The 26,137-nt window shown below is 50.8% G+C and overlaps 2 protein-coding genes and 1 long non-coding RNA gene across 9 annotated transcripts in view; 2 read left to right on the top strand and 1 right to left on the bottom strand.

Annotated features, from left to right (window-relative positions):
• Nucleotides 1-23,989, bottom strand: part of TICRR (TOPBP1 interacting checkpoint and replication regulator) — a 42,005-nt gene extending 18,016 nt beyond the window's left edge. Inside the window, exons 1-12 of one of the 2 annotated variants that reach the window (XM_030576814.1) lie at nt 23,250-23,989; nt 22,297-22,582; nt 20,987-21,225; nt 20,479-20,722; nt 20,034-20,166; nt 18,760-18,902; nt 16,789-16,998; nt 14,971-15,122; nt 13,464-13,564; nt 13,010-13,103; nt 12,768-12,847; nt 324-566 (exon numbers count right to left, since the gene is read on the bottom strand). In XM_030576814.1, the coding sequence (XP_030432674.1) occupies nt 324-566; nt 12,768-12,847; nt 13,010-13,103; nt 13,464-13,564; nt 14,971-15,122; nt 16,789-16,998; nt 18,760-18,902; nt 20,034-20,166; nt 20,479-20,722; nt 20,987-21,225; nt 22,297-22,582; nt 23,250-23,903 (2,579 nt within the window). In that variant the 5' untranslated portion in view covers nt 23,904-23,989. The remainder of the gene's footprint in view (nt 1-323; nt 567-12,767; nt 12,848-13,009; nt 13,104-13,463; nt 13,565-14,970; nt 15,123-16,788; nt 16,999-18,759; nt 18,903-20,033; nt 20,167-20,478; nt 20,723-20,986; nt 21,226-22,296; nt 22,583-23,249) is intronic. The other variant, XM_030576815.1, reaches the window with a different exon arrangement.
• LOC115658253 lies at nt 497-20,444 on the top strand. Of its 2 annotated transcripts, none has more exons than XR_004002218.1 (4): nt 497-573; nt 12,983-13,116; nt 13,489-13,601; nt 20,070-20,444. It is a non-coding gene; the product is annotated as an uncharacterized LOC115658253 (long non-coding RNA). The 2 variants fall into 2 exon arrangements; XR_004002219.1 differs by lacking the exon at nt 20,070-20,444 and adding an exon at nt 16,826-16,901.
• Nucleotides 23,990-24,473: 484 nt separating the features above from the next.
• RHCG (Rh family C glycoprotein) overlaps nt 24,474-26,137 on the top strand; it is a 46,136-nt gene continuing 44,472 nt past the window's right edge. For all 5 annotated transcript variants that reach the window (XM_030576825.1, XM_030576824.1, XM_030576822.1 and 2 more), the window contains exon 1: nt 24,474-24,678. The gene's annotated coding sequence lies outside the window, so the exon portion shown is untranslated. The remainder of the gene's footprint in view (nt 24,679-26,137) is intronic.

Genomic DNA, 26,137 nt, shown 5'->3' with positions numbered 1-26,137 from the left:
TTGACACATTTTTACCTAATGTGTCTTCTGGGTTTAATTTATGTCAAAGGCCCAAGCCACAATTCTCTCTTACAAGCTCATCACAGCACAGTTCCATTTCCATGGACAAAACAACCATATTCCCAGAAGCATGGCACAGCTTTTAATGTAATTTAATGGACTGAGGGCCTAAACAGCATGAACTAATCCTTAGATACTTACCAAGATCAGCCCTGGTTGGTTATCCAGCAACCGAGCTCACCATGACGGGGACTATAGATTAGATAGTTACTCACTCACAGGGCTGTGAACAAAATAAAACCCTCTCCCTTAGGAAATACCACCTCCTCTTTTTGGCAGATCTGGTGCGCAGCTCCTCCAACTGATGCGTCTCAGTGCTTAGGGAAGCTGTGCTGTGGGCTGGGACTGATGTCACAGATAGAGGAAGAGTTGGAGATCTGCTATCCAGAGTCATAGAGTCATCACTGAAGAAGTCTGCAGGCAGAACAGATGCCAGCTTCGGAGGAATCTGCGTACCCAGACTGTAGTAAAGACCCCCAAGGGTCTTCGGTATGGAGTCCATATATCTAGAAGGTACCACCAGATATACAATATAGATAAGCTTGGCAGAATTCAATTTTTATTTTTACTTTTGACAGATATCAATGTTTATTTTTAAGCATTTTATTTTAATCTATTTAAATTTTCACAATGGGGGAAATTATGGGATGGTCAGACAATTATTTAACAACCGGTACTAAGATTCAAAAAGTTAAAGCTTTATAAACTGCTGAACTGCAGCTTGTCAAAATAGCCTTAAATCAAATTTTAATAAGTTCTCAAACAGTCTTTTTTATTGCTTTGTCTATCTGTAAATTTCAGTTCTTCTTCGAGTGATTGCTCACATCCATTCCAGTTAGGTGTGCGCGCCGTGCGTGCACGTTCGTCGGAAACTTTTTACCCTAGCAACTCCAGTGGGCCGGCGGGTCGCCCCCTGGAGTGGCGCCGCCATGGCGCCCAATATATATCCCTGCCGGCCCGCCCGCTCCTCAGTTCCTTCTTACCGCCGTGTCGGTCGTTGGAACTGTGGAGCGCGGCATAGCTGTCCTCCACGTCCCTAGCTCTCCTAGTTATCTATCGTTTATCTATCGTTCATCTCTAGTTCCATTATAGTTGTTAATTAGTTTGTTAAGTAGATAGTTAAGTTAAATAGTTGTTAAGTAGTTCTTCGCCGGGGGCTTAGCCCTTCCCGGCACCCGGCGCCAGGCTCATGCCTGTTTCGCTGGGCTTCAAGCAGTGTGCGGCCTGCAAGAAGCCCATGCCTACCAGCGATCCCCACGAAGCGTGCCTGAAGTGCCTCGGGGAATCGCACAGATCCGACAAGTGCCGCATCTGTAAGGCTTTTAAGCCGAGGACAAAGAAGGAGAGGGATCAAAGGCTCCGAACTCTCCTAATGGAGGCGGCACTTGACCCGACGGCTTCGCAGGCCGTGGTATCGGCACCGGCACCGGATCGCTCCGGCACCGAGAAGACTCCTCGGCACCGACCCTCTCCGGCACTGGAGTCAGAGCCAAGGCCGTCGAAGTCTGATACTCCGGCCAGGCAGACCCGGCTAGAGCGCCCGGCCTCGACATCGGCCGTGGCGCCGCCGGCACCGTCAGCACCGTTGACTCCGGGCCCGGCGGGTCCGTTGAGTCCGGTACCGCCGAGCTCCCCCATGAGATCTGGGGTTGAGATAGTGGTCCCGTCCACACCGGAGACCTTCGCCTTGGCTCGGGACCTTATTGCCCTGACTGAGCCCACTCGGCTGCCACCCCCGGTACCTCCGGTGCGGGTCGTGTCCAGAGGCAAGCCCATGATGTCGGCACCGCCCAGAGACAGTCGTTCACGATCCAGGTCCCGACGTCTTGGGCGCTCCAGATCCCGACGCCGCTCGCAGTCCCGGCACCGCTCCCCTCAGCGGTACCGGTCGCACTCGCGGCACCGGTCGGCATCGAGACGGTCGCGGTCAGGCTCCAGTCGTCGACACCGGCACCGCGATTCCAGGAGCAGGTCCCGACGCTACTCGCCGCACTGGTCGACCTCCCGGCACCGAGCTGGTGGCAGGTCCCGGTCTCGGTCGACCTCCCGGCACCGAGCTGGTGGTAGGTCCCGGTCGACCTCCCGGCACCGAGCTGGTGGCAGGTCCCGGCACCGAAGCGGCGCCCGGTACCGATCAGGATCCCGGCACCGTGACAGATCCCGGTCCCGATCCCGGCACCGATATGACTCCCGGCACTGGTCCCCGGCACCGAGACGATCCTCCGTGCCAGCCCACGCAGACCCTTACCATCCAGGGTCGGCCCCACCATGGCCCTCGAGACAGCCGTCCGTATCCTCCCAGACGGACAGCGGGTATGCGCTGGGCACCGACCGGCAGGCAGCGCTGTTCGGTGATCCGCCGCTGCAGGACCAAGGCCCACAACAGTGGGGATTCTGGACACCCTGGGCATACCATCAGGCCCAGGGCCCCCAGCAGCTCCCTGCTAGACCGGCGACTGCGGAGCGTAGGGCCCCTGAAGCCTCGTTGTCTCGCCCCCCTCCCTCCCCGGAAGGGGAGGAAGGGTCCAAGCAGCAGGACTCCGCTGCGGCTCCGGAGGCAGAGGCGAGGGCTGAGGAAGACCCTCAGTTAGACACTCTCGTGCCTGGGGTCTCATCATCCTCCTCCCCGGATGAGGCGGTGGCGGGTACCTCCTCCAACAGTCCCCCCCCGCTGGATCTCAGGGCGCACCAAGACCTCCTCAGGCGATTGGCTCAAAATCTGAGTCTGCAGGCAGAGGAGGTCTCGGAGATAGAGGATCCAATTGTAACCATCCTCTCTTCTGATGCTCCCACCAGGGTCGCCCTGCCCTTCATACGGACCATCCAGGCCAACGCCAATACCATCTGGCAGTCCCCGGCCTCCATCCCTCCGACAGCGAAAGGAGTCGAGAGGAAGTACATGGCCCCTTCTAGGGGATACGAATATCTCCATGTACACCCGACTCCGGGTTCACTGGTGGTGCAATCAGTGAACGATAGGGAGCGTCACGGCCAGGAGGCTCCAGCCCCCAAATCCAGAGAAGCCAGGCGGATGGACCTCCTTGGCCGTAAGGTGTATTCGGCTGGGGCGCTGCAGCTCAGGGTCTCCAACCAGCAGGCCCTGCTGAGCAGATATGCCTTTAATTCCTGGGTGGCAGTGGACAAATTTAAGGAGCTGCTGCCACAGGATGCTCGCCAAGAGTTTACGGCCATCTTGGACGAAGGCAAGAAGGTCGCACGCACGGCCTTACAAGCCTCCTTGGACGCTGCGGACTCGGCTGCCCGTACCCTCGCATCAGGAGTTACGATGCGTCGCATCTCCTGGCTGCAGGTTTCCGGCCTTCCGCCGGAGCTCCAGCATACTATACAGGACCTTCCTTTCGAAGGCCAGGGCCTGTTTTCTGATAAGACAGACCCCAGACTCAAGAGTCTAAAAGACAACCGGGTCATTATGCGGTCCCTCGGGATGCACACCCCCGTGACGCAGCGTAGACCCTTTAGGTCGCAACAACAGCAACAACGTAGGCCGTTTTCCCAGTTCCGCCAGCGGCAGGACCTTTACAGGCGCCGCGGCAGGAACGGAAGGCGCAGGCAGTCGGGGAACCAAGGGGGGCAGAACCAAGGCTCCTCAAAACCCCCGCCTGGTCCTAAGCCTTCATTTTGAAGGTGCGCCCGAGGGCGCGGTAACAGTTTCCCCTATGGATTCTTCCCCCCCGTTTTCCAACCGCCTTTCGTTTTTCCTCCCGGCGTGGTCCCAAATAACATCGGACCGCTGGGTCTTAAGCATGGTGCAGACGGGATACCGCCTGCAGTTTGTTTCATTTCCTCCTTCCCGCCCTCCTTCCTCGTCCCTCTTCAGGGACCCCTCTCACGAGCAATTCCTTCGGCAGGAGGTGCAGACGCTCCTCAGCAAAGGAGCTATAGAGGCGGTTCCGGAAAACGAGAAAGGCAAGGGGTTTTATTCCCGCTACTTTCTGATCCCCAAGGCCAAGGGGGGCCTCAGGCCTATCCTCGACCTGCGAGAACTCAACAAATACCTCGTGAAGTTGAAGTTCCGCATGGTATCCCTGGGGACCATTATTCCATCCCTGGATCCGGGAGACTGGTACGCCGCCCTCGACATGCAGGACGCGTATTTCCACATTGCCATTTGGCCGCGCCACAGACGCTTTCTCCGCTTCGTTGTGGGGGCTCTTCATTATCAATTTGCAGTCCTCCCATTCGGCCTGTCCACGGCCCCGAGGGTGTTTACAAAATGCATGGCAGTTGTCGTGGCGCATCTTCGGCGCAACCGTGTCCACGTGTTCCCTTATCTGGACGACTGGTTGATTCGGGGCACGTCGGAACAGCAAGTCAACAGCCATGTCCGCGTGATCACCGGCATGTTTGCAAGTCTGGGCCTCTTGATAAACACAGACAAGTCCACCCTGAGGCCCACGCAGAAGGTGGAATTTATCGGGGCCGTCCTGGACGCCACTGTGGGCAGGGCCTCGCTGCCTCTGCAACGGTTCCAGACCATGGCGGCGATCGTTCAACGTTTGCGGTCAGCCCCATTGACGTCAGTGAGGACATGTCTAACCCTGTTAGGCCACATGGCGGCGTGCACCTTTGTGACCGACTACGCTCGGCTCCACATGAGGCCTCTCCAGCTGTGGCTTATCAGTCATTACAGGCCGGCAAGGCAACCGTTAGACATGTTAGTCACAATCCCCCAGAAGGTCTTAGATTCTCTCGGCTGGTGGTTAGACCAGTCCGTATTATGTGCGGGTCTTCCCTTCCACCCCTCTCAGCCCTCGGTATCCCTGACAACGGATGCCTCAGATCTAGGCTGGGGGGCCCACCTAGGGGCCCTGCGGACACAGGGCCTGTGGTCCCAGGAGGAGGTGGGGCTACACATCAACATGCGGGAGTTGAGAGCGGTCCGCCTTGCTTGTCAAGCGTTCTGTCATCAGCTTCAGGGTCGTTGTGTCGCCGTGTTCACGGACAACACGACGACCATGTACTATATCAACAAGCAGGGCGGCACCAGGTCCTCCTCCCTGTGCCACGAGGCGATACGACTCTGGGACTTTTGCGTAGCCCACTCCATTCACCTCAGGGCTTCCTTCCTCCCTGGAGTACGGAACACACTGGCGGATCGATTGAGCAGATCCTTCCTGTCACACGAGTGGTCCCTTCGCCCGGACGTCGCTCTCTCCATTTTCCGGAGGTGGGGTTATCCCCGGGTGGACCTCTTCGCGTCCAAGGGGAACAGGAAGTGCCAAGCGTTCTGCTCCTTTCAGGGCAGGGAGCCGGGGTCGATAGCGGATGCCTTCCTCATCCAGTGGTCGACCCACCTGTACTATGCGTTTCCCCCGTTCCCTCTGGTCCACAAGGTCCTCCTGAAGGTGCGCAGAGACAGGGCTCTCGTGATCATGGTGGCCCCGGCATGGCCCAGGCAGCACTGGTACACCATGCTGCTGGACTTGGCCAGAGCCGACCCAGTTCCCCTGCCCCTTCATCCGGACCTGATTACCCAGGACCACGGGACCCTCTGTCACCCAGACCTGCAGTCGCTGCACCTAGCGGCGTGGCTCCTGCGTGGCTGACTGGTTCCGAGCTGCGCTGCTCCACGCCTGTGAGAGAGGTGCTCTTGAGCAGCAGGAAACCGTCCACAAGAGCCACATATTCGGCGAAATGGAAGCGCTTCTCCTGTTGGTGCGTAGAGAGAAATCTCCGCCCTATGGAAGTTTCGATAACCGAAATCTTAGACTACGTTTGGTCCCTCAAAGGGCAAGGTCTGGCCTTATCGTCGTTGCGAGTCCACCTAGCAGCTATCTCCACCTTTCACCCGGGTGCGGACGGTCGCTCCGTTTTTTCTCACCCGACGGTGTCGAGATTCCTTAAAGGGCTGGAACGTTTATTCCCTAACGTCCGTCCCCCTGCTCCAACCTGGGATCTTAACCTGGTGTTGTCCCGGCTCATGGGGCCCCCCTTTGAGCCGTTAGCTACTTGCTCCCTGCTCTACCTCTCTTGGAAAACTGCCTTTCTAGTGGCTATCACCTCAGCTAGACGGGTGTCGGAGCTCCGAGCTCTTGTGGTAGACCCCCCATATACGGTCTTCCACAAGGACAAGGTGCAGCTGAGACCACACCCTGCTTTTCTGCCCAAGGTGGTCTCAGCCTTCCACGTCAACCAAGAGATTTTCCTTCCGGTTTTTTTCCCAAAACCTCACTCCTCAGGCAGGGAGCAGCAGCTCCACTCGCTGAATGTCCGTAGGGCTCTCGCGTTCTACATAGAGAGGACTAAGCCCTTCCGAAAATCCCCCCAGCTTTTCGTGGCGGTAGCAGATCGTATGAAAGGGCTTCCTATCTCCTCCCAGAGGGTATCCTCCTGGGTTACGTCCTGTATCAGGACCTGTTATGACTTGGCCCATGTCCCTACGGGCCGTGTGACTGCGCATTCTACCAGGGTGCAGGCGTCGTCGCTGGCTTTCCTCGCCCGCGTGCCCATCCAGGAAATCTGTCGGGCAGCGACCTGGTCATCGGTCCACACCTTTGCTTCCCACTACGCCCTGGTCCAGCAGTCGAGGGAGGATGCGGCCTTCGGAACTGCAGTGCTCCGTGCCGCGACTTCTCACTCCGACCCCACCGCCTAGGTATGGCTTGGGAGTCACCTAACTGGAATGGATGTGAGCAATCACTCGAAGAAGAAAAGACGGTTACTCACCTTTGTAACTGTTGTTCTTCGAGATGTGTTGCTCACATCCATTCCACACCCGCCCTCCTTCCCCACTGTCGGAGTAGCCGGCAAGAAGGAACTGAGGAGCGGGTGGGCCAGCAGGGATATATATTGGGCGCCATGGCGGCGCCACTCCAGGGGGCGACCTGCCGGCCCACTGGAGTTGCTAGGGTAAAAAGTTTCCGACGAACGTGCACGCACGGCGCGCACACCTAACTGGAATGGATGTGAGCAACACATCTCGAAGAACAACAGTTACAAAGGTGAGTAACCGTCTTTTCTTCTTCGAGTGCTTGCTTATATCGATTCCAATTAGGTGTGTGCGCACTGCCAGACAACTCCCCGGCTCCTGCTATGGTTGAGCTTGTTCTCCCTTCTACACCGGAGACCTTCTCTATGGCAAGGGAGCTCATTTAGATGATGGAGCCAATGCGTCCTCAACCCCCGGCACCGCCGGTGCGTATTATTCAATTTATCGGCAAGCCGGCCCTGGTAAGGCCTCCATCCGTCGATCCTCCAGAGAGACGTCGTTCCAGATCGCAGTCTCGCAGACGCTCTTGATCACATCGCTCCCGCTCCCGGCGCCGCTCGCAGTCCCGGCACCGCTCTCTATTGCGGTACCGGTCGCACTCGCGGCGCCGCTCAGCATCATGTTCACTGGACAGATACTCCCGGTACCGATCCGGCTCTCGGCACCGATCTCGGTACCGTGTATCCCGCAGTCGCTCCAGGCGACGGGGCTCGAGATCCCGGTCGACCTCCTGGCATTGCTACGGTAGAAGGTCCCGGTCTTGCTCCCGGTACCACTCCGGGATTGAGCGTCCAGAACAGTGCCGTCATCACAGGGCCTCTCAGCACCACCGTGGCCTTCGAGACACACTTCAGTATCATCTCAGGCCAGAAGTGCATCATACCATCCGGAGGGTGACTGACGTCCCCAGCCACTATCCAGAGAGACAAAGCCACGAACAAGGGCCTCATCACTGGTCCTTCTGGACACCATGGGCATACCAACAGGCCCAAGGTGCCCCGTCAGTGGCTCAACGCTCGGCCCCCTCAGAACACCAGGTACCAGAGGCGACAGTGAGCTGCCCTCCCCCTACAGGCACGGATGAGGGTCCAATCCCATCGGTGGGCACAGAGGTTCCACCTGATGCAGCTGATGCTCCTCCTGTACACAACCCACCTGAGGACCCGTTGGTCCCGGGCCTCTCCTCCTCTTCCTCACCTGATGAGGCGGTAGCAGGAACATCCTCCTCAGGCCCTCTGCCAATCGATCTCAGGGCCCATCAAGACCTCTTGAGGGGGTGGCCCAGAATATGAATTTGCAGATGGAGGAGGTCACTGAAATAGAGGACCTGGTCATGGACATCTTATCACCTGATGCACCTACTAGAGTGGAGCTCGCGTTCATCCGCACTATACAAGCCAATGCGGATACCATTTGGCAATCCCCAGCTTCAGTTCCACCTACAGCTAGGGGAGTAGAGAGGAAATATATGGTCCCCTCAAAGGGGTACGAATACCTCTACACCCATCCACCTCCCTGCTCTCTGGTTGTTCAATCGGTGAACGAACGGGAGCGTCATGGCCAGCAAGCATCAGCTCCTAAGGCAAAGGAGGCTAGACGTATGGACCTCCTCAGCCGCAAAATATACTCAGTTGGGGGCCTCCAACTTAGGGTGGCAAATCAACAAGCCCTCCTAAGCCGGTACAATTTTAATACCTGGGTGTCAGTGGGGAAGTTTACAGAGCTTCTTCCCCAGGAGTCCAGTCCAGAGTTTACCGCTCTGCTCGAAGAGGGTAAAAAGGTGGCAAGAACCTCCCTCCAGGCCTCTCTGGATGCCACAGACTCGGCGGCCAGAACTCTGGCAACTGGAGTGATGATGAGGCGTATCTCCTGACCCGAGGCTTCAGGCCTTCCCCCTGAATTGCAGCAGACCATTCAGGATTTACCCTTCGAGGGACAGGGCCTCTTCTCAGACAAAACTGACCCCAGGTTACAAAGCCTTAAGGACAATCGTGTCATAATGTGCTCCTTGGGTATGCACATGCCAGTGACCCAAAGAAGGTCCTTCCGGGCCCAGCTACGCTGCCCGTACGACCAGACTAGGCTGCATTAGGACGCTACCAGAAGGCATGGCAAGGGGAATCGGCAGAGGCAGTCTGGCCCTCAAGGATCCCAAAGTCAAGTGCCTCCTAAACCACCAATGGGGCCTAAGCAAAACTTTTGATGGGACGGCCGAGGACGGCTCACCAGTTATCCTACTGGATCCTTCTCCCTCCTTTTTCAACCGCCTCTCCCATTTCCTCCCTGCCTGGTCCCAGCTAACCTCCAATCGTTGGGTCCTTCGCATGGTGGAAATGGGATACCATCTACAGTTTGTTTCAACCCCTCCCTCCCACCCTCCCTACCCGTCCCTCTTCAGGGACCCCTCTCATGAGCAATTCCTCTGGCAAGAGGTCCAGGCGCTCCTAAAGCTGGGAACCATAGAGGAGGTGCCAAAAGACATGAAGGGCAAGGGGTTCTATTCCCACTACTTTTTAATCCCCAAGGCAAAGGGAGGTCTACGACCAATCCTAGACCTGCGAGAACTCAACAAATTCCTGATAAAGTTGAAGTTCCGCATGGTATCCCTGGGGACCATCATCCCATCCCTGGATCCAGGAGACTGGTATGCTGCCCTCGACATGAAGGATGCTTATTTCCACATCGCCATTTATCCACCACACAGACGGTATCTCCGTTTTGTGATCAACCACCAACACTTTCAGTTCACGGTTCTTCCCTTTGGCCTTTCTACGGCTCCAAGGGTCTTCACCAAATGCATGGCTGTAGTAGCCGCCTCCCTCAGGCATCGTTGAGTACACGTCTTCCCGTTTCTCGACGATTGACTTATTCGAGAGACTTCTCGGTCACAAGTATCGCAGCACCTGTGCATCGTCAAGAGACCTCTTTGGGAGCTTAGGTCTCATGATCAACACAGAAAAGTCTACTCTCACGTCCACGCAGAGAATAGACTTCATCGGAGCTGTTCTGGACTCCCGTTTGGCCAGAGCCTGCCCTCCCCCAGTCTCGTTTTCAAACAATGGCTTCATTAATTCACAGTCTTCAATCCTTTCCAACAACGTTGGTGCGGTCTTGCCTCGGCCTAGTAGGTCACATGGCCTCCTGCACCTTCGTGACCAAGTACGTGAGACTACGTCTCCATCTCTTCCAAACCTGGCTGGCTTCAATATACCATCCACACAGAGACGGTCTGGATTCGGTGCTCACTATCCCCAGGAAGGTTCTCGACTCCCTCACTTGGTGGTTAGACCCCTCTCTGGTCTGTGCAGGGATGCCATTCCACCCACCGCAAGCCTCGGTAGCCCTAACCACAGATGCGTCATCTCTGGGTTGGGGTGCCCATCTCAGGAGTCGTCACACTCAAGGCCTCTGGTCACCTCAAGAGCTGTCCCTGCACATCAACGTGAGGGAACTGAGAGCAGTCCATCTAGCATGCCAGGTGTTTCGGGACCATCTACAAGGCCGTTGTGTATCAGTGTTCACGGACAACACAACGGCCACGTTTTACATAAACAAGCGGGGCGGAGCACGCTCCTCTCTTCTCTATCAAGAAGCCATCTGCCTCTGGGAATTTTGCATAGCCTACTCTATCGATTTGGTAGCGTCTTTTCTCCCAGGAGTCCAGAACACTCTGGCAGATCACCTCAGCAGGTCTTTCCTGTCTCACGAGTGGTCGATACGCCCGGACGTTATCCATTCTGTTTTCCGGAGGTGGGGCTTTCTCCACATAGACCTCTTTGCCTCTCGAGAGAACAGGAAATGCCAGGTGTTCTGCTCCTTCCAAGGACGCTCCCCAGGCTCCCTCTCAGACGCATTCCTAATCCCGTGGAAGAGGCACCTACTTTATGCCTTCCCACCATTTCCGCTCGTCCACAGAGTCTTAGTCAAGCTCCGCAGGGACAGAGCCCACCTGATCCTCATTGCTCCAGTGTGGCCGAGGCAGCATTGGTACACCCTGTTGTTCGACCTCTCCGTGGCAGACCTGATCCCCCTGCCACTCTGGCCGGACCTCATAACACAGGACTTTGGCAGGCTTCACCATCCAGACCTGCAATCCCTTCATCTGTCAGCATGGCTGCTACGTGGTTGAGCCTGTCGGAATTGCGTTGTTCCGTCTCGGTACAACAGGTGCTCTTGGGCAGCAGGAAACCTTCCACAAGGACAACATCTCTCTCCAAGTGGAAGCGTTTCTCCCACTGGTGTGCTCAGAGTAACTTAATCCCCGGACAGGTTTCTGTCCCCATTGTCCTGGATTACCTATGGTCCCTCAAAGAGCAGGGCCTGGCGGTCTCTTCTATAAGGGTGCATCTCGCAGCTATTTCAGCCTTCCACCCGGGGGAAAGTAGCAGCTCAATCTTTCCTCACCCCATAGCTTCCAGGTTCCTTAAGGGATTGGAGCGGTTGTACCCTCAAGTCAGATGCCCGACGATCCCTACTTGGGATCTCAACTTGGTGCTAGCCAAGCTCATGGGTTCCCCTTTCGAGCCTCCAGCCACCTGCTTGCTGCTGTACCTCTCCTGGAAGACAGCCTTCCTTGTCGCTATCACCTCAGCAAGACGAGTATCAGAGCTTCAAGCTTTGACAGTGGTTCCCCCGTATACGGTATTCCACAAGGACAAGGTACAGCTGCGACCACACCCAGCATTCCTCCCTAAGGTGGTGTCTGCCTTTCATGTTAATCAAGACATCTTTCTCCCAGTTTTTTTCCAGAAGCCGCATTCATCGCATTGGGAACAACTACATGCCTTGGATGTCCACAGGGCTCTTGCCTTTTATAACGAGTACCAAACCCTTTTGACTGTCACCCCAGCTCTCTGTAGCCGTGGCAGACTGGATGAAAGGCATGCTGGTCTCTTCCCAACGAATTTTGTCTTGGGTGACATCCTGCATCCGAACATGCTATGAATTGGCTCACATTCCGGCTAGCCATCTCACCGCCCATTCTGCTCAGGCGCAAGCCTCATCTGCCGCTTTCCTGGTCCACATCCCATCCAGGAAATATGTCGCGCTGCTACCTGCTCTTCCATTCACACCTTTGCCTCACACTACGCATTGGTTCGGCAGTCCAGAGATGATGCAGCTTTTGGCTCAGCAGTTTTGCATTCCGCAACGTCTCACTCTGACCCCACCGCCTAGGTAAGGCTTGGGAATCACCTAATTGGAATTGATATGAGCAAGCACTCTAAGAAGAAAAGACGGTTACTCACCTTTGTAACTGCTGTTCTTCGAGATGTGTTGCTCATATCCATTCCAAACCCGACCTTCTTCCCCACTGTCGGAGTAGCCGGCAAGAAGGAACTGAGAGGCGGTTGGGCTGGCAGGGGTATATATCCGGCACCATAGCGGCGCCACTTCAGGGGGTGCCCAGCTGACCCACCGAGTGTTGCTAGGGTAAAAATCTTCCGACAAACGTGCACACAGTGCGCGCACACCTAATTGGAAGGGATATGAGCAATACATCTCGAAGAACAACAGTTACAAAGGTGAGTAACCATCTTTTAAGATCCATGTAAATATTTCTCGTCAATTTGTGTGCCTATGGTGAAATCAGCACTCACTGGGGAAAAAATAATTTAACCCTTCCAAGCCTAAATACATGTCAAACACACAATAGGTAGTAAAAACCACAAAATCCACCCCTGAGAGATTTCACTTCCAACTTTTGTACCTGTCCCTTTACCATGACTTAAAATTCTACTCGCCCTAGGCAAATAGCCGTTTTTGATGGGCAAGTAAAATATCATGTATCTTTTCTTTAACAATCAGAATAAAGTATGGCAAGTGGATTGCATCTGAGCTAGTACATTTTCATGACAGTTTTACAAAGCTACCTGAAATCCATGCTCAAAAGTTTGCCATTTACTTATGATAGGTACCTAACCAAGCCTATATTCCAGTGATAACATTTAATATTTAATCATCACCATAAAGCACTTACGATACTAAGACTTCCTCAAGAAACTTCGTAAGGTACCCTGGGTCTTCAGTGAGACACAAAATGCGCAGCATATCGGTCATCTGTAAGAGAAGATCAGATGGGGAGAAATGTCATAAATCAAACACTCCAAGACCAGCGTTATGATGTGAGCAAAGAAAATTGGGCTGAAAAAGTTACATTTCCAGGTCAACATTTCCATTTCCATTCCCATCTAGAAATCCAGCCCAGCCCTATTTACTTGCCTCCTCCACCAGTTGCTCCATTTCATCTGTGCTGCTCTGTAGCGACGGACACTGCAGACACATCTCAAGGCGCAGAAATACCTGAAGCTGACACCTACACAGAAACAGTAAGTAATTTATTACCATTCTTTCTAGTCAAACAGTCACATTCATGTTACTGCTCACTGACTAGAGCATTCAAAGATTGGGGGAGTAGGAGAGGATTATTAATACAAAATTCATTTGGTTAGTTTTCTTTCCTTAAAAGGAGTGACATGCTCTCAAACACTGTAGTATCTTGCTGTAGTAAAGCTTTCACTGCAGTGGATATTCACTCACTTTGATACAGAAATTATCCCAGAAGATTTGCCCATAGTAATACAGCTCTAGTTGTACTGCAAAATGATCTCTAAAATAGCTAATCAAAATGGCAGTGGTTTTTAAGTTGCAGTAAATAGAATAATGTGCCTCATACTCTCTGACTTTGGTTTCCTTGTCAGGATTGACATCATACTGTTGTCGGAGGGTTTTGCTGGTCTTCAGGAGATGACTTCGGACTCTGTCCAGACAGGCCACCTGCAAATACACAGAAACATAGCACAGGGGCTCCAAGGTACTTTTTCTCTCATCATGCAGCAAGTTCTCGTTCTAACTTGTTCCGTACTATGGAAAACAACTCAATAAAAAAATCCAGGGCTTAAAGCTAGTAAAGTAGTACAAGAATGTACAATAAGGAGTAATGGGATGAAGATAAGCAAGGAAAACTTAGACTAGCAGGAAAACCTGCCTGAGACACATCAGTTAGACCAGTGGTTCTCATCCTATTTACCACTGTGGGCCACATATGCAGATCTCTGTGTGTTATGTGGGCCTCAGCCACAAAATATATACACAACCTGTATAGCCCTGAGGAAGTCACATGGGCCACAGCTATATGCTGATTGGGCCACAGGCTGAGAACAGCAGACAGTAGAATAATTTCCCAACAGATGCGGCAGACATTTTAGTGGGAAGAGATTAAAAAAAAACAAACCACCACCATTTGTGGCAAACAATCCTGCACTGGCCTCTGGCAGAGGAAGAACTAAGTGTGACACAACAGGCCTTTTCCATCTCTAATGCCTATGAATAATCTGGTGTGTCTGAAAGGAAACCAATTCAATATCATTGCAGTTCATCCACACATGTGGGTTTATCTGTACTAAAATGTAGCTAATGTAAGCACTAAGAGGCAGGAAAGTGTGCAGACATAGATCTGGTTTTGACTGGAGGATCCTCAAAAGAACTTTGGAATTTTGTGTCTCCCCCTTCAATCATTTGTGAACTGACCAATTTTTGTTTCTAAATAACCTTATGAACCCACAACTCTCCAACTGTTGCTTCAAATATGAACTTAAATACATTTTCTTTTGAATCAGTACCAAATCAGTTTTTAGTTTACAATTTTCCAGAGAACTCCATGGCAGTACAGTGGAGTTACATCATAGGCGCATTTAACTTACGCGATTTTAACTATATGTGCTCGGCAAAAAAACAAAAAGAGAGAAAAATAACAATTTAAATACTGTACCTGTAGTGTAGGCAATTCCACCCGCCATTCCACTCAATGAGCGTTTGCCTTACGCGCTGACTTTAGAACCTAACCCCCGCATAAGATGCGACTCCCCTGTACATTTCTTATAACTGTCTGATTCTTGTATAAATCAGCCAGTTCAGGCAGAAGAGCTCAAGTTTGTGTGCGCGCACGTGAACTGGCTCATTTACACACACACACACACAGAAATAATTCTAGGATTTAGTGAGATTTTCTTAAATCTCATACTTCAGCCGTGATCCTGGCATGTAATTTTAACCAAACACATATCTCTAGAGTTTTAGAGCCTGGAGACATAGATCTTTATCCACATATGGAAATAACTGGAGAGACCTGTGTCACTGAAAGCACAGCCTCAGCATATGCATTTGTCAACAGATTTGCCTACCTCTCTTTCTTTGGCATCTTTTGGTTTCAGAAAGCTTTTAATAGCTGTGACCATATTCCGTGCACACACAAACATCAGAAATTCTCCATTAACTACAGCTTCTTGGTAATTTGCAGTTAAATGGGAAAGCATCTCCTCCTCAGTTTTGAAATCTGCAAGGTAAGCAGAGCAAACTAACTCTAAGCAAGAGGTAACGAATGGGCAGATACAGCTGTCCTTTCCAACAACCAGGCCCATGTAACAGAGTGAGATTGTAACAGCAGTTCTCTTGTAACATGATGATCAGGCCAACAGAAGATTTACGAAAGAAGTCCCTCAGAAATCCTCAACTCAGACCCAAGGCAGGTGAACCGATAAAGCTCTTAGACCTTCTCAGACCAAAACAGGCTTCCAGACTACCTCTAATATGCCAGTGACAGACACCAAGCCCCAAAGGCAGCAAGGCCCTGAAAGACCCACTGTCTGGAGTGGCAGGCGCTATGCTAGCCTCCCCACATGTACACAGGACTATTCCTAAACATCAGGAACGGGCAAACTTTTTGACCTGAGGGCCACATCGGGTTTTGGAAATTGTATGGAGGGCCAGTTAGGGGAGCCTGTGCCTCCCCAAACAGCCAGGCATGGCCTGGCCCTGCCCCCTATTCAACCCTCACTGCCCCCCGGACTCCTGCCCCATCCACACATCCCCTGCTCCCTGTCCCGACAGCCCCCAGAACCCCTGTCTCTGACTGCCCCCCGCTACCCCATCCAACCCCTTCTCTCATTTCTGATGCACCCCCCCCAGGACCCCTGCCCCATCCAACCCCCCCTCCTTCCTGACTGCTCCTATTCCCCCCCACCTCGACCTCTATCCACACCCCCGCCCCCTGACCACCACCCTGAACTCCCCTGCCCTCTATCCAACTCTCCCTGCCCCATTACCGCACTGCCTGGAGCACCGGTAGCTGGCAGCACTACAGCCACACCGCCCAGCTGGAGCCAGCCATGCCACAGCACGGCACAGAGCACCAGGTCAGGCCGGGCTCTGAAGTTGCGCTGCCCCAGGAGCTTTGAGCCCCGCTACCCAGAGCATTGCGCCAGTGGCGCAGTGAGCTGAGGCTGTAGGGAACAGTGGGGGGAAGGGCTGGGAGTTAGCCTCCCAGGCAGGAGCTCAGGGGCTGGGCAGGAGGGTCCCGTGGGCCGGATGTGGCCCAGGGGCCATAGTTTGCCCACCTCTGCTATACATAATACCAGTAAAAAGCTATAGTACTGTAGCTGGCACAGCCTTCACTTCCAAATTATGAAAACAAAAGCCAACACATCAGATTAAAATGAAATCCTGCCTGGGCTCCTGGGGCTTTAGCCTCAGTGCCACCCAGTCACATTCCTCCTCAAAATCCCAAGATGGAGGACAGGAATAGATCAATGCCAGAGGTAGCTTCACAGGGCCTTTCCTTGCCTCAGAATAATGCTGAAGACAAGAAAGCCCCCCATTTCATGGGCATAACTAATGAATATGGGTCTATTTCCACCTACACCTAGATGCTTGGACATCTTTATTTCCTCCCGTATGCAGTCTCACATTGCTTTCAATTATTTTGCAACTGGAGGAGTAACTAACCACATCCTATGCTACAATTATGCAGTCCAATAGGTCAGTATAAAGGTCTAAAAAGCAAACCTCAAGAGGGAAAGATCTTCACCTCCATTGCCATGAAGAGATGGAATCTCAAGAGAGTGCCCCACACCTGAATCTGCTGCCTAGCTGCGCACTTTACCTAATTGCTCTGCTCTGCCCCATCACAAACATCAGAGCTGATAAACCAGTCTGACACGTACCTATGGAGATTTTCAGCACTTTTCGATTTTCTTCCAGCTTATCATCTGATCTCCGTAACAGCTTCTGGGGTACCTTGTCACCAGCTGCTGGTGGCACTCCGTCTGGCTGAAACTTTTGTGCCTTTACATTCAGCCTTGCTACATTCAACATCTGCAGAGAGCGGGACATGGTCTTCATCTTCTGTCTGACGGGAGTCCGGGGGACCCCCCCTGCAGGATCACAAAAGGTTAAATTCTCATCAGACACAGAGAAGTTGGAATTCAATTTTTGGTTGTTTAAAATGTAAATTTCAATACAGCAATGTTAGCTTCCCTCAGCACAGTGATGCGGCAATATGAATTCAGGACATGAGGGAAAGACTCAGGCAGGTGGTTCTGACTGTTTCACTAGGCTCAGCCTCCTTTTTGAAGAGTGAATCTCCAGTTCACCTAGGAAAGAACAGAGACTGCTAACTGTTTTCAGTTAGCTTGCCAAACTATGATCTTGGAACGTATGCAATACACATATGCAACGTAATTGTAATGTATAGGTACACTGCTCTCAAACAATTATTCCGGGCACCTGGCTTTTGGACTGTGCTCAGTGCTTTCTATAAGAGAAATGGTACTAGAGGGGCAAACCCACTAGTGATTCAAAAAGGAGCCAAGGGTAAGCAGCTTCGTTTTAGAGTAAGGATGACAGTACCACGTTACACAAGGAGGAGAACGTTAGAGCAAGCTCAGCTTCCTGTTTCAAGACAACAGTTGCATCCTGGACTAAGTCTAGGCTAGAAGCCAAACTGTTTCTAGTCAGAACATGATTTTTACCAGATTAACAAAAAGGTTTCCCCAGTCTGTTGTTTCAAAACGGGCTCTCAAATTGAGAGGGGAAAATTCCTTAAAAAATTAAAAATTCTTTAAAGGTTCTGTCATTCCTACCTCCCTTTCCTCAGCCTCTTTCTTCTTAAGAATCAGGCTCATGTCTTCTGAATAATTTTTGTTTACCAACAGTGAAGGACAGACAATATAAATCCATATATATGAGTTACGGTGGGGAGAAGCGCCCAACTGACTTGTAAACAGTTTTTTAATTTTAAAAAGCAAACCGCATTTTTCAGTGCTTTTTGGGCATTTTCTCCTAATTTTTAATGGACATTTTAGAGATTTTCTGCTTCAGTGAAGAGAGAATGATGATTAAGTGGTATATTTGTTTCAGGCAAGCAGCTTGAAAATCCTGAGTACACAGTCTAATTAGAGCAGAGGGTTTATAATACAGGGTATAGAAATCTGCATATTAACTGAAATGTCACTGAGAAATAGCTCTACAGGGATTATATGATTCAGATGCTCCCAGAGTGGAGCTGCTTAACTGGGTAAAAACCCTAGTTCTGCATTAGAGACTAACGCAGCCTTCCCTATGTCACAAAGAATTCAATTTCTGTAATATGAGGCTGCTTCTTATTTATATAACTCCACCACTATATCCCAGCTAGGTAAGCTTCCCCTGAAAATGGGCTGCTAATTCCCTACAAGACATTCATAAAGTATCCCTGAATTATTATACTGAAATGTCTAATGCCTAAATATTATGAGAAGAAATGTTTAAATGTTTTCTTAATTTTTTAAAATTAGAACAAAATGAAGAAGATGTGATGTCATGTTAGTTGTGGGCATATAGATGAGATGTCCAGAAGGAATAGGCAACTGAAGTGCAGAGATTTGCATATTGCATAGTTATTGAAAATGGTTTTGCCAATAACTACAGCTTTACTTGGCTCCAACTGGGGCTCAGGGTTCATTTTATGCATAAATAACATTGCCCTTTAATAAACCCGCTCCACTGCCACCATCTGAGGCAGCTCAGAACTGTGCCTTTGCTCAGGGAAGGTCAGGTGTTCAAATTTCATGTTAACAAGAATGTTGCTGCAAAATGCAGAAGACCATAGGATGATGGGAAGGCTCAGCACTCACACAATCCTAGTCTAGACATACGTCTTTTTTTGTGGTCCCTTGGCTCAGTTGTGGCAGATACTTCACTAGATTTTCTCTGATAGAACTCAGACAGAAAGTGTGTCAGCTCCATTTCAGGCTGGGAGGCCTCTTCCTTCTCAGTAGCAGAAACAGCCTGCAGCAGCCTGTACAAAAGTCAAAGCAATTAAAAACAGATGTCAGCAGAAGCAAGGAATGAGAGGAATTCCTTACTCCCACTGCAGGTTGCCCACCCACCCTCATCTCAGGAAAGTTCAGCCTGATCCCCTACACACTACCTATTAGAGAACCCCCAGTTTCTCCAAACCGCTTGCTCTCAAAACCTTGCCTAGGGTGTGTGTGCTGGCACAGAGAAAAAGGAAAACATTTTTCATTTATGCTAAGCAGGTGACGCTCAGAAAAAAATAAGAATTCCTCTCATAGGACACGTCACCGACCAATGCCAAGAACACAGTTTCAGATAATCTAATCATATCCCTACCCTCAGTAAGTATTTTTGCATGTTTCACACAGCAAGCCCTTTAGGAGGATTTCACTATAGTCAGTCAGCATTCACAGGGCACCAGTAAGCATAAATAGGAAGAAAGGTCCTTCTTAATGAGCCAGTTGACTTCACTGTATTGCCCTGGATTTTATTAAATCTTAAGGGGTGAAGTCTGCGGTATCTCTGTCTCATTTTGGTGTCCTAGAAATACCTATCATCACAGCATCAAAGGACATAGGTCTAGTTCAGCAGTTCTCAAACTTCATTGAACCGTGGCTCCTCTCTGACAACAAAAATTCCTACATGATGGAAGGAGGGGGAACCAAAGTCTGAACCTGCCAGAGCCCTGCTACCTTGGGGATGGGCAGGGCAAAGCCAAAGCACTTCAGTCCCAGGCAAGGGTTCTGTAATCTGAGCCCCATCACCCAGCACTGAAACCCTCAGGCTTCAGCTTTGGCCTTGGGGCTCAGGCTTCATTCAGTTTCAGCTCCAGGGCCCAGCAAGTCTAAACCAGCCCTGATGACACCATTAAAATAGGTTCCCGACCCACAGTTTGAGAACTGCTGGTCTAGTTTTTAGAATAAGGGAGCACTAGTGAGGATTCCTGGATTCCTGCCCTGGTTCTTACTCCTCTGTAAAGCAGGTACAGTAACATCTACCTATTTAACAAACAATGCAAGTATTAGATAATTATGTAGTGTTTTAGAGACTAGTTAGAGAAGTGTAAGTGACATTCCCTGGACTAAAGTAACAATGTCTAAATGATATACAGGGATAGGTCAAAGAGAATTACCTGAATGACTCCATTAAATCTGAACTTGCTCCACAGATGTTCGATAGAGAGTACCACCCTTCAACTACTGCAGGATTCCAGCCATCTGCGTGGGACAGTTCTTGCTGGACCCACTCTGGGACTGAAGTCTCTTCTGGACAGAAAGGCAAAAGTTAGAATGAAACTAAGGAAATTTCAAGTGGCCTCAGCACTCCCAAAGCCTTCTATTACCTGGCACGTCACCGAGCCTTACCAATAAGCGTAGTAAAGCAAATGCACAGTCAACAACAACACTCACCACCACCACCATAGCCGGGGGTCCATCAAACTTGGACCCTGGCAGATAGCCAGAGGGAGCAAGCCTCATCACCCAGAGATACTCCACTAGGAACATCAATTTTCAATCTCTAAGAATTCAGACCTAGGGACTACCAAAGGAGGTTCATTTTGCATTCTACACACTTACCAGAACTAGCGAGATCATCTCTGATTGAAGTATCAACTTGACTCAACACACTGCTCACAACTTCTGGGAGATGAAAGGCATAGTCCTGGGAAGAACTCTCGGTCACAGCTCCTTGGAGGAGACATCTCTGAACTTCAGCAGCCTTTTCAGTGCAGAATAGAGTAAGGACTGCAACAGTGTCAGAGAGCGGGGATAAAATTCCAGTGTGGGGGAACCAAACTTCAGATGGAGACACTTCAGCAATCTACATGAAGGGAAACGACATCTAGGTTATCTAGAAATACACAGACATACTAAACAGCCTTCGGAAGGCAGAAGGGGCAGCTCACAACTAGGTTAGAGACTGAAATTTTTTTTTAAAGTTTCCACATTTAGAACAAAAAATGAGTTTGTGGAGCAGGCTATCATAATATTTATCAAACTACTAAGATGCCCTCCTCACTGTAATATGAGTTTCTGCTATTTCTTGGCAAATTCTAGAGAGCTAAGTACAGGAAGGAACATTTACCATGTGTAGTTCTTCAGTAAGTAGCCATCTTACAAGCTGTTGAAACAACGTGTCTTGTTCTGATTGTCCTGCCTGGGAGCTCTGCAGTATCCAACTCTCAGTGAGGAAGCTGTCAGCCTTCACCAAATTCCAGTCTGTCAAGGTGCCTCTCAGGAAGATGCTGACTGGACTCTGGAAGTGTCTCTGGTTCATGGCTATGGGCTCCAAAATCACTGCACATCTCCACTGCTTCTCTACTCCTATTCAGGATGGAAAAAAAACAAACAATGGGTGAAGGAACAGAAGACTGAGCAGCAAGAGTACAAAAAGCTCATAGATTAGGCAGGCAGTGGCTCTGTGATAAGTATGCTATGGGACCAAAGGGAAGATCTGAACTTTTGTGGTCCTGAGCACAAGGGCTGAGAGCACTGTAGAAACAGCAAACTCAGCTCATGTTGGGGAAAAACAAGCACTGCATATCCCTTGGAAAGCTACACCTGCAAGCTGATCTGATCAGCTTTGAAGGAGGTCTCCCATTCAGCTCTCTTTGGCCAAAGGAAAGCAAAGGGAAAGTGGTACAGATTAAAGAGAGGGGATCTCCACACAGGAACCCACACACATGCATGTCCACAAGGCTGTGCAATAGGTACAGGTACTTCACAAGGTCCCAAATCAGGTTCCTGTCCATTACTTATCTGTATTCATTCAGAAACAGCGCAACAGAGTCCGACAGTTATATTTTGGCTGGGCAGAATTAAATTTGTATTTTTTATGTCAACGGATATTAGTTTATTTTAAAGCATTTTTTATTTTTTATTAATTTAAGTTTTCACAATGAGGAAAATTATGGGGGGCGGTCAAACAATAGAGGAAGTCAGACACTAATTATTTAATGGCAGACAGATTCAAAAAGTTAAAGCTTTATAACTGATAATACAATTCATCAACATCATATGTCAAAATATACACCATAAATACCCTGGAATCAAACTCTAAGAAGTTTTCAAGAAGCATTTTTCATACTTCATCCATCCGTAAATTTTGATTATTATAGATGGAAATACTGTTTCTTTGGTTTATGTGCATATGGTGAAACTGACATTTACCCATAAAAACTTAATCCTTCCAAGCCTAGTTTTGTTGGCTCACATATGACTGGCCACTTTGGAGTTTGTTCAGGGTACTATCTTTCTATTTTACTTTCATCATTTGAGATCTCCTTAAATAACTGGAGTCCTCTTCATGTGCTCTTAGCAAGAGGAAAGCCTCATGGCTCTGGTCTCTAACACAGAATCCATTATTAATTATAGCCTAGCCACCCCTTCCATTACCATGCTTGCTGAGGAATACTGCTCCTTCCTGCTGCGGGAATGATGCTTGGAATACAGAAGGCTTAGAGAGCAGACAGTTCAAGGTTGAAGCAAAGGGCAGGATTGTGGTCCATGGCACAAACTGTGGCTTAGCAGACCTGGACTCTCTACAAAAGGGAGGGGCTGCCTCTGTTCTGTGGTGACTCAAACCCTGAATTAAGGTCTCAGATGGCAAAATGGTGCCCCCCACCAGACGGATCAGTTCAAAGATTGTCCAGTACCCAGCATGATCTGGAGAGTCTAGCACCTGAAATGAAACAAGGAAACAAGTTAGTACTGGCAATACGATTATCATTATCGGGAAATTTAAATATTTGTCATGTTTTTAGAGAAAATGTTGCAAGAGAATGTCTAAGAAGGTACTGGGGCAAGCAATGGCCTATTTGTCTTTTTCCTTCTTAAATCTAGCTTCCTGCATCCTTAACTTTTATGCATAATTATACTTGGCACTTCATTACAACGGGTTCTTCATGTGCTTTACAATCATTATCTAGCAAATCCTCACAACCATCTTGCAAGGAAGGTATTATCATCCCTATTTAACAAGGCACGGCCAGTTTTTAAGCTTGGATGCCTGAATTTAGGCACCCACGTATTTAAGCATCTGCACTCCCACTTAAGTCAGTGGATGAGACATCCCACAAATAAGCAGTTTGTCGCAATTTGCCATCTTCCAGTGTACCTAAATCTGAACAAAGATTAATTGCCATTCCAGTCATGGGCCTCAGCTGAGCAGGGATGCTCATTAACTAATAAGTAGCTAATTCTACTCATTTCATTTGTAATGAAAGTCACCTCTCACCAAAAGGTTAAACTATAAAGCCACCTGACATCATCCTGTGCAGTTGGATAACTGGTAGAGGATGGTATACTATCACTAGGCTTAAATACTCTGCTGCATTCTCTCTCATTACCTTAGACCATTCAGCAGTGTCCACCCAATACAGAGTAATTTTCTGGCCTGCAATCATTTCATGGACTCTCTTGGGTAAGAGTTTCTCTGCCACCTCTTGAGAAGAGGGCAAATCACAGCAGGAATCACTTCCAGATACAAACTGCAGTAGCTCCCTCTGAGAATGCGGGCAGGGAGAGAAAAGAAAGATGGCATTCACAAAGCCTTCAGAGGGCATGTGGCTCTCAAGTGGCTCATCCGGGGCCACAATCAACCTGCTCTTCTGGCTTCTCAAGAATGGTTTGGCTGGTGAAGTGATCTCAGGTCGATCCCACTGGTAATCCAGTAGTGTTTCCTTCAGCACATTCTGGGTGAGGATGGCTCTGGGTGCTGGGCCAGGTAAGTGAGATTTGTGGCTCTGCACCCCAAACCTGGTCTCTAGTTCTTCCTCAAAGTCTTCCCAGCTGCGGGGCCCAAGCTCACGGAAATCACCCACCCGTGAGGCTCTACCTCGGGCGCCCAGCGAGTCAAAGAATTTGAAGCCCCATCGGACCTTGGCCAGGCCAAACCTGCAGCCCAAGTAGTTGAGAATCCTCAGGCAGCCCAGCTGGAGCTGGTTCTTCTGCAGGGAGCTGGCCACATCCAGCAGAAAGACCACATTGTGGGAACAGGTCATGTTGCCACTGAAAGAGGGGTCCAGTCACAAAGCACCTCAGGCAGCAACCCCCAATCCCACTCACACCCTGCTCTTCCCTCCCCGCCCCCAACGCACGCACCTTGCTGCTCCCCCAAGCTAGCCCCCCACCTGCACACAGGCTGCCCACCCCCCGCACACAGGCTGTTATCCCTCAGCTGCGCCCCCCGCCCCCCGCACGTATGGCTAGAGGGGCTCCCTAGCCCAGAGCCAACAACTCCCCCGGGGCCCCTGTCGCCCCGCACACTCGCTACCCCCGTGCCCCTCTCGCCGCCCCCGCCCGGCTGCCCCGGGCCCCCCTCAAGGAGCCACCACGGCCATTGCAATCCTCTTTTGCCCCAATCCAACTGCTCGCGCGCTCATCTTCCCTGTGCTCCCATTGGCTCCCGGTTACTCTCATCCCGCGTCTCCATTGGGCCGAATGCCCTCAAGCTCCGCCCTCTCGCGATGTTTCTGTGACCCCCGTCCTCACCTCACAGGCTTCCGATTGGCTCCTGCTGAATAGGCTCCGGGCGGAAGTACCCGGGCGGCGCAGTCTCCGCCGGAGTCCCTATTCCACTCCATGTTGATAGGTCCGACCGCAAGGGATTCTGGCTGCGATTGGCGGAGATCCGCGACGTACAGGGTCAGCCTGTGGGAGAGGACCATTGATTGGCTGCTGCCCTGAGTTTAAAATTTAAAGGCTGGAATTGGAGGAAGCGCGAGGATGGTAAATACAGAGACGGGTGTGATGACGTAATCGCTGGGCAATGATGAGGTAATTGCCAGGGTCTTCTATGCCACCTGCCTGGTCGGGCTCGGCGACCACGTGGTGTCTGCCCTCTCCCTTCACACCCTAGCTGCCAGGATCGCTCATTGGTCTCTGAAACGATGATGTCATTGTGATGTCACTATGACGGGGTCCATCACTGGAGCACCAGAGCCTTCTTTGCTCTCCGGTGAAACAGCCCTCGGGCCAGTGCTCTCGCTGCCTAGCTCCCTGGGGAACGTTTACAGATCCCTCGTGACATCACCTTTAGGGTTGCCAATTGTCTAATTGCACAAACCCAAACACCCGTGCCCCAGCCCCTGCCACACCTCTGAGGTCCTGGGTGTTCAGTTGAAAACTGGACCTCTGGCAACCCTAGGATGGAGTGCAGGGTATGGGAGGGAGTTTGGGTGTGGGGTGGGCTCTGGGTAGAGGTAAGAGGGGACGTGGGCTCTGGGAGGGAGATTGGGTGCAGGAGGGGGTGTGAAATCTGGGAGGGAATTTGGGTGTTGGGTCCTGGCTCTGGGCTGGGGCAGGGGGTTGAGGTGCAGGAAGGAGTGTGGGCTGCAGGCTCTGGGAGGGAGTTTGGGTGTGGGGCGCAGGATCTGGACTGGGGCAGGGGATTAGGGTGCGGGAGGAGGTGAGGGGTGCAGACTCCAACTGAGCGGGGTTTACTTTCAGCAGCTCCCGGTTGGTGGCGCAGCAGGGCTAAGGCAGCCTCCCTGGCCCCATGTTGCTCCCAGAGGTAGCTGGTACATCCCTGCAACATCTGTTGGGGGTGGTCAGGCAGTTCTACACGCTGCCCTGCCTGCAGGCACCACCCCTCAGCTCCTACTGGCTGCAATTTCTGGCTAATGGGAACTGCTGAGTCAGTGCTCGGGGTGGGGGCAGCATGCAGAGACCCCCTGCCCGCCCTCCTCCCCCAGGGGCCGTAGAGACATGCCAGTCACTTCCAGGAGCAGTGTGGAGTCAGGGAGACTGCCTCAGCCCAACTGCGGCGCCGGATTTTAATGCCTAAAATTTGACTTCAGTAGCCTCCGGGAAATAGAGTCCGATTCCAGTAGACTCCAGGAAGGTTGGCAACCCTAGTCACATTTGGGAATGAGTCCCCTGAACTGGTTGTAGGGTTGCCAACTCTCCAGAATTGTCATGGAGTCTCCAGGAATGATTAATCTTTATTTAAATAGTATGTCATGTGATGAAACCCCCCAGCAATACATCCAGCCAAAATTATCAACCCTGGAAGTGTTGCCAATCTTCATGATTTTTATCTCAAATTTTGCAATATTTGGTGGAGAAAAGCTTGAAAATGTGACCCCTAAAAGCACAGACTCCAAGAGGCAAATTCAAAGAATCTTGCATTTAATGTTTTTTAAATCTTGTGATTTTTAAAATAATCTAATGATTTTTGGGCCTGACTCCTGATTTTTGAACACTTGGGATCAGCAGTGATGCAGTTCATGTGACT

Source organism: Gopherus evgoodei, chromosome 10 (assembly GCF_007399415.2).
Source record: "Gopherus evgoodei ecotype Sinaloan lineage chromosome 10, rGopEvg1_v1.p, whole genome shotgun sequence".
Taxonomy (NCBI): domain Eukaryota; kingdom Metazoa; phylum Chordata; order Testudines; family Testudinidae; genus Gopherus; species Gopherus evgoodei.
The sequence above is the reverse complement of the archived record's forward strand: the minus strand, read 5'-3'. Positions and strand labels throughout refer to the sequence as shown.